This window comes from the organism of the source record quoted next, unplaced genomic scaffold (assembly GCF_019419815.1).
Source record: "Pyrus x bretschneideri cultivar Hongxiangsu unplaced genomic scaffold, Pyrus_bretschneideri_v1 Contig24, whole genome shotgun sequence".
Lineage (NCBI taxonomy): Eukaryota > Viridiplantae > Streptophyta > Magnoliopsida > Rosales > Rosaceae > Pyrus > Pyrus x bretschneideri.
The window spans coordinates 30570-44408 of NW_025999546.1; the positions used below are offsets into that span (position 1 = coordinate 30570).

The 13839-nt window shown below is 36.2% G+C and overlaps 1 protein-coding gene across 2 annotated transcripts; it reads left to right on the plus strand.

Annotated features, from left to right (window-relative positions):
• The first annotated feature begins 2504 nt into the window (after positions 1-2504).
• LOC125478318 (3-hydroxyisobutyryl-CoA hydrolase 1-like) lies at positions 2505-9163 on the plus strand. 2 transcript variants are annotated; one of them, XM_048586440.1, is made up of 14 exons: positions 2505-2711; positions 3028-3108; positions 3737-3805; positions 4489-4552; positions 4783-4862; positions 5001-5084; positions 6003-6087; positions 6263-6348; positions 6531-6652; positions 7165-7225; positions 7402-7503; positions 8034-8135; positions 8210-8251; positions 8770-9163. In XM_048586440.1, the coding sequence occupies exons 1-14, from the start codon at positions 2670-2672 to the stop codon at positions 8905-8907; spliced, it is 1158 nt and encodes a 385-aa protein (XP_048442397.1). In that variant the 5' UTR covers positions 2505-2669; the 3' UTR covers positions 8908-9163. The 2 variants fall into 2 exon arrangements, with proteins under 2 accessions (XP_048442397.1, XP_048442396.1); XM_048586439.1 differs by lacking the exon at positions 2505-2711 and adding an exon at positions 2738-2877.
• Positions 9164-13839: the final 4676 nt, after the last annotated feature.

The window sequence follows — 13839 nt, forward strand, 5'->3', positions numbered from 1 at the left end:
ATGAGTTGGTGGTCCAGTGATAAATGACGGATTGCAAAGCTTCCTTCAAATTAAAAACTAGAGGTCTCGGGTTCAAAATCCACTGTTGGTGTGAAAGCCAAACTTGTGGCCAGGGAAGGCTCAAATGTCTATATGAGTCTTCCTGATTCTTGAAAAATGTGGATAACTGTGGCTTGCTACAAAAAAAAAAAAAAAAAAAAAGAAGCGTAAATTGAATCACATGCAATTAGCAACCATAAAATTGAACTTTCTCAATGATTAGTCATGGTGAGAGTAGATTAATGAATTTTACCTCGAGTTGTAAATGAAAGGAGGCGTCGGAGAATAAACGAGGCTTCGGAAAAATTAAGTAAGGCAATAACTAAAAAGGACTGTTATCGGCAATCGAAAAATCTCATTTTGTACTCTATACTTTCTATAATTAGAAAACATAAAAATACATTCTAAGAGTGCAGAATGAAATTTTTGGAATGCCAAAAATAATTCCCTAACTAAAAACCATATAAGATCCAGCTTTGTCCTTAAGAACGTAAATAACCAAATGTCAAGTTTGACGCAGGACTCTGATACAACTTGAGAACAGATTTAATAGAAGATCGTTGTGTTAAGAGAGCAACGTTATATGTCTACATGGTTCAACCTCTAAGGATGCGTTTGTTTGGTCTCATTAAATGGGACTGGACTGAACTGGACTGGACTACAGTCCCATATTTGATAGATGCTGGGACTAAGTTAAGTGGGAGTAAAGGGGATTCGTCCCAACTAGAGAGCTCGCTAGAGGGTCTTAGCGAGACCCCCCAAAATGAAGCGGACTGCTAAGACCTTCCCTCTTCGCGTCGTCTGCTTCATCTGCTCACATCATGTCCTCTTCCTGCTCCACGACCTTCCCGTCAAATCCTCACAATCCTTCCCCGCACGGATCTTCCTCTCTTTCCCTTGCTCTATCTTTGCACTAACAGCCCCACCCACCACCTGAATTTCAAAATTCGATTACCACCCACAGATGGGTCTGCTCGATCCGAGGTTGAAATTGCTGTCGGTGCCACCCACTCCTTTTCTAGAAGGTTATCTCCCACTTTCTCTGTCGAAGTCTCAACGATGGCTACCGCCATCGCATCACCGACTCAGCTATCTCAGAAGGAGGCTGACATTCAAATGATGTTGGCCGCTGGGGCCATCTAGGCACCAAAATTTGATAAAAAGACGCGTCTTCAAGAGACGCAACAATTGTATGCATCAGATCTCCTCCCTAATTTTTCTCAGATTTACTTATTTTTTGGTAAATATAATATGAAATTTCAGATTTTTGAAAATGTTTTGTTTGGTGTGATGGTGTTTAAAATGGTGGGTTCTTTCTAATTTAAGATGAAATGATCAATTGCATCGTTCGGTATACTGGGTTTGCAGATATATGTGTATATTTTTGCTTGATCTGGTATACAGCTTTAGCATTATTTGTTCTTGTTGGTACATTTTCTATCCTTATTCGCAAAGTCCACATTGATTATTTTTGTGTGAATTTAATTTCTTTTGGGAAAAATTGTGATGGGTTGCTTTGTTGTGGATGGGTTTTCATAACCATGTTTTTTAGTCCGACACTGCACCAAACGTTTCACTAAGCTAATCCAGCTTAGTCTAGTCTAAGCCAGTCCAGTTTAATCCCTGCAGCTAGTCTAGTTCAAGACAGTCCCGTGCAACAAACGCACCCTAAAAATTGATACTTGGCCTATAGGACCCTAGCCTCCAAATCGCCATACTCATGGATCAGCTGCCATCCCTATCTTGCCAAGGGAGCAAGGTTAAATGCATACATACTTTTGAAACCCAAGCCTCCTCCTCTTTTGGGGCACACAAAGTATCCCACTTGAACCAGTGAGTACGACATCCGTCATTAGCTCCATTCCACCACAACGCCGTTTTCATTCGATTAAGGTTGTCACAAAAGGCCTTGGGCACGAGAAAACACCCTACAGTATACATTAAGGAGCCGCCTTTTTGAGCGTTGAAGGCATTTCCATTGACATTCTTTTATCTAAGGCTAACAATCCCTCGACACATAAAAATGAAAATCCCAATCTTACATATCATTAATTACGTCGACCTCAAATCGAATCTTGATCAAAATCCGATCAATTGACAAGTCTAATCAACTCTTTTTTTTCGTTTAATATGATAATAATTAAATCAACTCCAAAGGTTATGTTTGAATTGTTGGAGTTTGAAATGAGATGATAACAATTTGTTTTTTTTAAACAAACGATACTATCTACGTTAAGGGACCTCATAAGGTACTAGCAATAATGTGGTTCAAATTCATTTTTGTTAAAAATCAAATTTAAGACATCTTATTTACAAATAAAGAAGAACACAATTAAACCGTATTATAAGTAGGTGATAACATTTAAATTGCTCACACAATCCTAATCATTTCCGCTACGTAAGTCGAACACTAACGACTTTTAATCAAGTGGACTGGAGTCCGAGAGGCTGCTAAGCCAAATCCAAATGGTTTGCGTCGGCACTCTAACTAGTGGACCCAACCAATTTTCGGACCGGTAAAAAGACCCAACAATCTGTCCCGCCATATTCAGCTGAAACCAGTATCCAAAAGCTTCAGGCGTGCGCCTGTCTCAATCGTTTCAGACTTTCAGTGCGTTTCCAGTACTACCATGGCTTCTTCTATTACCTCTACCCCGCGCGAAGGAGATTCGGTGAACCAATTTTCTGTTCTATTCATACCCTTTACTATACATATATACATATATGTGTATCTGTATATATTTCTTCTGTTTTAATTCAATCCCTATTATTTTCTGTTTGGCTTCTGGGAAAATTAGGAATGGAGCATGGGACATCTTAAAATTTGTATTTCCAATGGTTAAATTCTAATTTTTGATTGTTTTCCTGAATTGGGTCGGAAATAGTTATTGTAGAAATGTGGATTATGTGAAAAATATAGTACGTTTGATTTCAATTCTTGCCTAGTATTTGTCTGAAGCCTTATGTTTTGTTCATGTTATCTGATAGGTTCTGGTACAGAAGAATTTGATTGCGAGGACATTGACATTGAACCGGCCTCGGCAGTTGAATGCCCTTAACTTTGATATGGTATTGCCCTATCATGAACATGTACTTTATTGACTTTGTTGAGAGTTTGAGAGCTTACTCTTTTTCCCGTTTTCATCTTGTGTCTATGTTTTACGATTTATATTTCGTGTCTGTATTATTTTTTATTTGTAACTCAACTTTCTATAATTCAAGTTATGAAATAGATTATACATTTTCAAGGATAAAATTTAAAAGAATGTATACCTCCTCAAACTATTTTTCTAACTTTCTTTTTTACAAAAAAGAAGGTATATACTGTTTTAAGAATCATATCAGCCCTTGAGGTCCCGAGAGGCATCATGTTGAAATCAAAAGTGGAAATGTTTATGGTACAAAAGTATGAAGGGAATGTGGTCTTTCCAAAGTACAAAAGTACGCAGAAATCAAGCAGTAATTCAAGAAATTTTTTGGTCTTCAGACATTCTTTATTCTGAGTCTTTTGTTGCCTGCTTCATCTTTTAATCGACTGTTAGATAATTAAATTAATCTGCATAAAACTATGTCATGCTTTTTCATGCAGTGATATTATCTCCATGGCTATAAGGTGTGTTTAATATAGGTTTTGGTGAAACAAGCATATAATGGTTTTCATTTCTAGTTTCTTTTTTTTTTTTTTTTTTTTTGGTAGATTTCTCGTCTGTTGGAGCATTTTCTTGCCTTTGAGGATGATGCTAATGTCAAGTTGGTAATTGTCAAGGTACTCTTCTTCCATGCTCTAGTTTTATGTATTGTATTTAAACTTTCTCAATGAGAAACAAGAAAGAAGAATATTGTCTTACACATGCAGTTGATCTTTAATTTGGGATATTTGATGTTTGTTAATGTGTAAGCATTTAAGTTATCACTTTTTTTTCACAGACCTATGTTGTGTGCTTACATTTTCTTTTGAGTTTCGTATATAAATATTAGCATCAAAGTCTTTGGCTTGATGTTGTGAACCTACAATCCTGTTAAGATCTAAGCTCGTCTTTAGATTCTGTTCGATTTTCTCCAAGAAAGAGGATTTTAAGTTTATTGGGAGTGCATGTTTCATACCACTTGCAGCCCCACTTAAAAATTCATCCTGATCATTTTGCTTATAAATGGTTGAGAGCATAGAATTTTTACAGTCTCTTGGCTTTAAACCAATACCAACTTGGTATTCTTTTTCATTTTCGGCCGGTTTCAGTTTGCTTGCTTAGTGGCAATCCAAAAGGATGGGGATTTAACCTGAAAACATAATTTATTTTGGTGTATAATGTATTGTGATGGATAGAGGCTGTGCTTTTATCCACTAAAGCTTTGATTGAATTAATAATTGAATGAGCATACTCCTGTTTTCAGCAAGACAGCGAAAGTAAAACATTGTGACATGTGTATGATCTGTTTATCTTTTTCTAGGGGAAAGGAAGGGCCTTTTGTGCTGGTGGAGATGTAGCGGCTGTGGTTCGTCAGATTAATGAAGGCACAACTGCTTTTTTTTCATCTGTCTTTTCTTTTTCTATTTTTATTGAGCATGTTTACTGATCATTAACATCACGTAATGAGCAATAGCTTCAGTTTAGGTGCACACCTAACTGTTATTAGATTTTCCATTTCCAGTTCTGCTTGGCTGTGTGAAAATGTTGAGTATCTATTTGTAAGATGCAGTAAATTACTTTCAACCTGATATCACCCTGTTGCATTATAACTTAGGAAATTGGAGATTAGCTGCTCATTTTTTTCAAAAGGAGTATACCTTGAATTATTTGCTGGCAACATACAGTAAACCCCAGGTGACTTAGTTCCTTTGTTAAGTGCTGTTTTCATATTAATATTTATTCAGTTCTGGTATCAGAGGTATTATTTCTTAATCAATTTAGCCTTATTTAGAAAAATATGTTTTTCTTACTGTTTGCATGACATCATTGAAGGTTTCAATTCTGGACGGGATTGTCATGGGAGGTGGGGCTGGTGCTTCAATACATGGAAGATTCCGTGTTGCAACTGAGAATTCGGTATGTCTCACTTTATCTAAGGTCTGAAGTTAGGAGTAATTTTGGTTGCATCCTTTTGATTTGAAGTATTTGATCTTTTTGTTTTCTCTATTTTCCCTCTTTGTTTTAAACTATGGGAAGTTAACTTCTCTTATATTATCACAGTAGGATAAGACTGAATTACATGTGAAAATTCAGAGTGCCCTATATGGAAAATTTCAATGCTCTATCTGTATGCATTGTAGTTAATTGTCTATTGTGAGATGCTAGTTATTTTGTCACTTCAATATCTTGAAAATAATCTCATTACTTTTTGTTGTACATCAATAACAATTTTGTTGCTTTATATGGACCCAAGGTTTCTGTGAGTACATTGAAAATCTATAAGTATGAGTTAACCCGATCAAGGAATGAAGACATAACCTTTCTGTGACTTAAAGAATATAAAACACGTTTTCTGTTTCATGGCCAAAGTCCATGGGCTTTGAGATAATATAAAGTCTATAAGGCGTATGGTGAAATTGTGTCACAAAATATTGATGACATATATTGCACATATCAGAGATTAAAATGTAGCATTTCTTTATATTTATGGATAGCTAAGATTTTCTGAGCTAAATGGGGGACTTGTAAAGAACAAGCATGCAAGGAAGATACATAAGTTCCCATTATAAAAACACTAAGGGGATGCATGAATTCCCAAGCTATGCATATGATTTGAGATTATGGTTTGACCTTTGTATTGGGAAAGAAGAGGAGGGATCTGTTGTTTTCTACAAGTAAAAGCAAGAAATCTGCAGACTCTGTTATTTGTTGCATCGCTGTTGGTATCCCACCGAACGGTCCAGATCTTTTACTGCATTTGGGGAGGCAATTGCAAAGATATCTGTCTTTTTAGTAGCAGCTTAATCCCTTGTGTTTCTTATGAATCCTTTGCAGGTTTTTGCAATGCCAGAAACTGCTTTGGGACTTTTTCCGGATGTTGGTGCCTCTTATTACTTGTCCAGGCTTCCTGGATTCTTCGGTAATATCTGTTATGTCTCTGGTTTACATTTTTGTTTGACTTAAATGAATAATTTATTTTTTCTTGTACTGTCTTTTGTATGACGGGTAAAGTGGGAAGTATTGCATGTGCTGATCTTCTTTACTATCTTTGTTCTCAATTATTGATTGCCCCTTCTCCCCTATGTGCATTGCAGGAGAATATGTTGGTCTTACAGGTACCAGATTGGATGGTGCTGAAATGCTTGCTTGCGGTCTTGCAACACACTTTGTTCCATCAACGGTGTGTTATCTCTAATTATCATCATAATTTATCTATTCCAATGGTCCTAATTGAAACTTAACAAGAAGAAGATAACCTGATTGGTTAAGGAGTTATGCCAGTTAAGAATCATAACAAGTAGCAGCATGTTATTCCTTCCGTTTGAGACTTGAGTGCTTATTCTGTGGTTGGTTTATTGACAGAGATTGTCTTTGTTAGAAGAAGCTTTATACAAAGTTGATTCAAGTGATTTTGCCATTATTCAAGCAGTCATAGATAAATACTCGCAGAGTCCAGCTCTGAAGAAGAAAAGTGCATACTACCGGTTAGTATTTCTGTTCCTTTTTTCTTTAACTATTTTTTCTAGGATGTTTTCTTTTTCTTTTTTTCTTCTAATGGACTCCAATTCTCATGCGCGAGTCGCTTTGAACTTTCCATTAATGGAATTCACTGTTCTGCGTGATCTTATTTTTCTTCCAATGGATTATCCAGTCGAACTCACAAGATTTTATAACCATTTGGATCACCACAGCGGAAGCATGAACACCATAAAACTTTGGACACCAACTACATTCCTCATTATATTCGTTATTTTAATGGTTGAAGCACATCTAACAGTTACAATGTCTAAGTTGCTACACACTTGGAAGTTTCTAGATGTAAAATTGGTGCTTTGGCTTGGACATTAAGGAGAGTAACTGCATCTTTATGCATTTGTCAAGTTATAAAAAATCCGTTGCGTAGTCCAGACCCATCATTTGTTGAACGAGTTATATATTCTCAAAAATGAAAAGCTGGGAATATGTTTTTTGTAATTTTCAGCTGTTTTGAATACAGGATGGATGTTATAGACAAGTGCTTTTCTAGAAGAACTGTAGAAGAAATTGTATCTGCCCTTGTAAGTTGATTTGAGTTTAAAATATTGGAAGGCTTGGTTTGATGTTCTCTGTGTTCTGGATCTTTGGAAAGTTTATTACTCTTTTGGCTCGGTACTTGAGTAGTTTATGTTTGATGTTCAACTTGTAGATTAAGTATGTATACTTTACTTGATGATACCTATGATTTGTATTAAAGGAGGATGAGGAGGCTCCAAACAAAGCGGATGCGTGGCTAACTTCAACAATTCAAGCGTTAAAGAAGGCATCACCAATGAGTTTGAAGATTTCTTTGAGATCGGTATGTCTACTGCAGGCCTTAAAATTGCAGTTGGTTAATTGCAGCATATCAAAATTACTTATCATTAGTTTGTGTAAAACTGGTATGATACTAGATTGTTTTTTTACTCCTTATATAGAGCAAGAATAAGATTGCTTGTTATGCACAGGGCAGATGGTATAGGGTTCCATAAGTATATTCTAAAAATATGAATTCCTGCTTCGTCCGTAAATTTCATAACAAAACTAAAATTTGTTAAGCAGCTTACATTGGACAAATTTGAAGGGAGTAAAATGGAATTCACTATAGTAAGGTGAAATAAAAAGTCATCGCTCACATGAACATGTAATATGATGGTTATGAAAGGCAAATATTTCTTTTTATTTTCTCTCAGCACAAAATGAGGCATTGTATACCGCACAAATATCACCTAAAGCTTGGAGTTTAAGTTTCATAATGTGCTGAGGACAAACATTAAGACACTTCGCATTGTATGAAATTGAATTGGAAATTTTTAGGGCTTGGTATTAATGTGTTCCTTTCGATTTTAGATTAGAGAAGGAAGACTTCAGGGAGTTGGTCAGTGCCTTGTTCGTGAATATAGAATGGTTTCGCATGTTGTGAAAGGAGAAGTCAGCAAGGACTTCAGAGAGGTTAGCTTGTTCAAATAGTGTATCCACATTGTTTTTGTTTTCTCGGGTGACTCAAGCCTTGCTCCTAATTGCAGGGTTGCAGAGCTTTATTGCTGGACAAGGATAAGAACCCAAAGGTAAATGACATTTTATTACTTTTCTTTTGATAGATCATCTGTGCAAGTAATCAACATTACTGAAGGTGTGTAATCATCTAATTATAATCAACAAAAGTATTTAAACATTAAATTGACTTATTTTCTGTTAACCTTTACTGGGAACCTAAAACATGAAACGTTTAAATCTATGTACGACATTGATGGTTGTGCTACCACAAAGTGGCCCTTGTCTTAAAATGAGCGTATTCTTGCTTTTGACAAGTTAACTTGTGTGTAGAGAAATTATCTCTGCTGTTCATCCTGACTTTTTCATGTTCGGACGCAAAGGCATTGAAACGCCTAAAATTTTTGCTCTAATGCCAACAGGGCAAATAATTTTGGGTGTAGAATCCCTGTTGTGTGCTTACTCATCACACACACACGAACACGCGCGCACACACACATATCTGGCTGTGCATATATGTTTTTATCATACAAATATGTGTGTATTTTGCGCTTTAATTTTCTTTGGATTCTTCTCTTGGTTCTTCATGCAGTGGGAGCCTTCCAATTTGGAGCTCGTCACAAACCATATGGTCGAGCAATACTTCTCTAAGTTGGATGATGAAGGATGGGAAGAATTAAAGCTCCCTGCAAGATCAAATTTGCCTGCAACTGCCATTGCCAAGCTTTGAGTACTCCGCCGTTTCTACCTGCTCAGACCTTGTAACTTGTCGAGGCCATTTAGTTTAAGTTCGCACTTCAGCAGGTACATATAAAAACACCGCTCAAGTTCATGGTAATAAAACCGAATGGCTCGGTAGTAGGCATTTCTTGTGTCAGCCAAATGATATAAATCTGTATACTCATGGTTAAAGCCTATGAACACAAATTTGCACAACGTATCAAGCGAGGCATTCATTTGCCGATATTAATGTTCTTCTTTTATCATCTTTCTGCACGTTTAAATTAGGCAACTGAGATTGAACTTGCTAAGTTTTGCAACCGGTAATGCTGATTTGCATGTTGTACGGAATGCCTTTCAGCAGTTGTTGGTATCAAAACCCTCGTACCAATTACCGTACCAAACTTTCGGTTTGGTAAAATCTATTACCATTACCATACCAAACTTTCGGTATACCGAAGTTCGGCATTGCCAAATGTTCGGTTGACATGGTATGGCAATGGTAATTGCCACTTTATTTTGAGACAAAATCTGTTTTTGCTTTGTTCAACATTTCATATTTTGTGCCTCTGTGATAAGACAAAGATATATAAACCAAATGCATAGACGGAAGAAAATTCTCATAACAAGTGCCCAAATGGATTTCCACCTTCAAATGGATTTACAGCCGCATGAAATGTTGATGAATTACTTGAAAATTATAAGCCTGAAACAAAGAATGGAAACATAAAGCAGTACCATAGGTCTACAAAATGCGTAGCCTAATAATTCCTCACCTTAGCAGTACCGGTTGATTATTCAACGGAAACATAAAGCAGTAACACAAGACTCACCTCTTTAACTTTAGCCTCTCCTTAGCTCCTGATATCTCATACATTGTAGCCTAAATTCATCTATTATTTATCATTCACAATTCACACACACAATAATTCAAATGATGCATCAAGATTCATAATGAAAATTAAGCTTACAATCAAAATAGAAGTTAACAATCCAAATAGAAGTTAAAGTTTCAAACCAAATGAAAATTGAAACTAAACTTCAAAAGGTAAAATTCATTGATCAATTCTTCAAGTTTAAGATGTCGAAGCTTTTGGAGGAGGCATTGAACTTGTAGAAGATTGACTTAGTGTCAAGCCTACATTACAAACAAAGAAAACATATTAGTAGCAAGAAGAATTAAAGTTGAAAACCATTTAACAACAAATTTACTAAAAAAATTAAAGCATATCTTACTTGTTTCAACTTCTTCCATTTCCTTGTAAAATTGAAGCATATCTTCTGTTGGTTCTTTGTAGAAGTTTACTTCATCCACCCTAAGTCAATCACTAGTACACACTAGTGCCTCTCGAATTTTAGGAGTCAAGGATGCCCTAAAAAGGTCCACAACCCTCCTTCCTAGGCTAAATGCATTTTCACTAGCAACGGTAGATGTGGGGATTGCAAAGATATCCTTGGCAATTTGTGAAAGAATTGGGAACTCTTTTGTGTTTGATTTCCACCAATTCAAGAGATCAAAGCCACCAACAACAATGCTAATATAAGGAGCGGCGAAGTACTTATCAACTTCATTAGATATCTCCAAAAGGCGTTGCTCCCTCCTTTCTTGTATAAGCTCCTTCATCATTTCAATTTTGTTCTCATCACCCCCACAAGCTTGAATTATGTACTCCTCATTTAGTTCCACATCTTTCCAATGGAGCCCCAATGGTAGTAGAAGAACCCCTTCTATACTCATTATACAAATCAAGCAAGCATTTTTTAATCTCCATAAGCATCCAAGCTATCTTTCTATCATCTCATCCAAGTGTTTTGAGGCTAACGGTAATCATATGAAGTTTATAACAAGGGTCTAGAACTTGGCCAAACATAAGTGGGTTCACATTCTTAAAACTTCCCCAATACTTGTTAAATTTATGCATCATTGTAGAAGCCACCCTTTGCAATGTAGGATTGGTAGGATCTTTCTTTTTCTTCTCAATCTCTATTAGTAAAGCAACCACTTGATCCCATAGCAAAGTTGATGTAACATTTTTTGTTGCGCTAAGCTTCAAAGTAGAATCATAAAACTTCTTAAGAAAGTGGGTAAAGGCTAGTGATTTCTCCCAATCCTCCTCATCCGGAGGCCCCACTTTTTTTCCCAAATTCTTCTTTGAATCCATCTCCATTTTTTCAAAGTAATCACAAAATTGCACATTCTCCTCCACCATCCTAAGAAACACCTTCCTAAACTTGTATGCAACGTCAAGCATTTTATATGTTGCATTCCATCTTGTAGACACATCAAAAGGCACATTTGACATCTTGTCCATCTTGAATAAGATAGCAAAATCCCTAAACTTATCCAATCTAGCCGGTGAAGAATGAATGTACTTGACACAATTTCGAATTCCCTCAACCGACTTAGCAAGCTCCTTTAGCCCACTCTTGACAACTAAATTTAAGATGTGACAAGAACACCTCATATGTATGTACTTCCCACCAACCAAGAGGGAATTCATTTCCCTAGCCTCTTTTTCATGTAGTTAATCACAACATCATTGGCGGAAGCATTATCAACCGTAATGCTAAAGATCTTCTCTATCCCCCATTGGTTCAAAAACACCTCTAGAACTTTCCCAATGTCTTCTCCCTTATGACATGTGATCTTTATGAAGTTTATGATTTGTTTGTGCAACTTCCATTCACTATCCATGAAATGAGCGGTAACTACCATGTAGTTAATGTTTTGTACCGATGTCCAAGTATTGGTTGTGATACTTACCCTTTGATTATGCATTGCTTCAAATAACTTAGACTTCTCCGACACATAAATCCCACACACCGGCCGCAATCTTCTTCCTATTTAGAATCTTGAACCGAGGTTGAGCCTCTTTCATCATGTCAATGTACCCACTACCTTCAAGCACCTTAAATTGTTGTTCATCCTTAATGAGAAACATCACAACCTTTAACTCAAGTTTTTTTTGGTTAAAGGTGTGGGGGACCAATCCACCGCTTGTAGACTCATTTGTTAAGACTGGTTGATTATTATCCCCTTTCATATAAAGAGGTGAGTCTTTACAAACTTTTCTAAGGTAATGTCCTATGCTTGATGTCCCATTTTTCCCAGGATCAGCCGGAACCTTTTTTTCGCAATATGAGCAAATTGTAAGGTGAATGTATTTCCCTTTACCCAAGGTTCTTTTCACTCTCTTAGCATGTAACCAACACTCCGATTGCAACCCACTTACATCTTCATATTCATCGGGCACATCTCTTCTCTTACCACTTCCCACACTTTCATCCCTTTCTCCTTGATTTTGTTGTTGAGATTGCGTTTGAGGTTGGGGTTGGGGTTAGGGTTGGGTGGTGGAAGGTGTTCTAGTATTAGAGCCACACAGAGATTGGCTTGTCCTAGACTTATCTTGACCTAATACCGAAAATAAAACACAACATTATATCGTATACACATCATATCCAAATATAGTAGAAGCTTTCGTATAGATACACATCATACCAAAAATAGCACCCATTCCAATTGTCTCAATTAAAAAGCAAATAAAAAACAAACATAGATTATATTCTTAACTGCTTGTTATAGTTTACAAACCAATGTCTTGAGCTTAGGCTTACTGCTTACCCATCTTAGTTTATAATCTTTACAGAATATAGCCTAAACGCATATTGTATAATTCCCATCAGTACCGATCAATCACAGAAAACAGCCTAAATGCAGATTGTATAATTCCTCGAAACTAAACCCAACAACCAAAAAGCAGAAAAGCATAGAAGAAAAAAAGATATGCATCATTGACAAGTGATAACTCGATCAAAAGGTCATGCAATTCCTAATCAATTGAGTCTAATTCCATTTAACAAATCAATTACAAATCCCCAATTTATCAATTTAGGGTTTCTAAAACTTTTTTTTTATCTAACTCTTGAGAATTAACCTTGATAGGCGGAGTCCCAGTAGAGACGAAGATGAGATGGATGAGAGTGAGTGAGATTGTTCAACGGAACGATGGGAGAATCTGAGACAAGACGATGGGAGAGACGAAGTGTAGTCTGTGTAAAACGGCTGAAACTTGAAAGCTTGAAATGAGAGAGGGAGAGCGAATAGTCACTCACTAGTTTGTGTCTACTGTAGTCTGTCTGTAGGGTTTATTTTTAAATTATTAGAATATTATAAATATATATTATAATTTATAAATGTGTTATATTATAATTATATATTATATTATATTTTCGGTACGGTACGGTAATACCGTGGTAATGGTATCCATTATTAATATCGTACCATGAAATTTCGGTACGGTACAATACCGTACCATTACCGTTGGCACAAAATCGGTATGGCACGGCAATTTGGCAAAAAAATCCACCCCTAATCAAGCTGGTAGGGTCTTGGGTCACTATCACTGATTAGACACGCTACAATTTTATTTAATAATAGCGTTCACCTACAAAATAAAATTTCAGTATGACTGTAACGCAGCCTAAAAACACGGCTAGAGACAATCTTTTACTACAACCAACGATCCCGCAGAACTTTTAGAAAGAAAGATCCGAAGGGTACTAGGATTTCACCATCTTTCCAAATCACCACCAAACAATGATTGTTTTTGTTTTTGTTTTTATATTTATATGGGGAATTGTTATCTGACTGTAAGTTTCTTTTGTCTCTACCTCTTTTTATATTTTGAGGTCAAATGCTCATTTGGCTCTACGTTTAACCAATAAAGATTGACGCAGTTGATTGAAACAACCAACAGTGCATCTTAAATCGCAATATTACATGTTTTATTATAAATTCCACTTAAAGTTCAAAAATCATTGCTTTAATTATGTCCAATAAACGATATAATATTTACAAAGTTGGAATTTAAACATTGGAATCATTTACATCATGATAATCTCACAATAATGAAGTCGCACAACCATAATGCGCCTGTTTGGG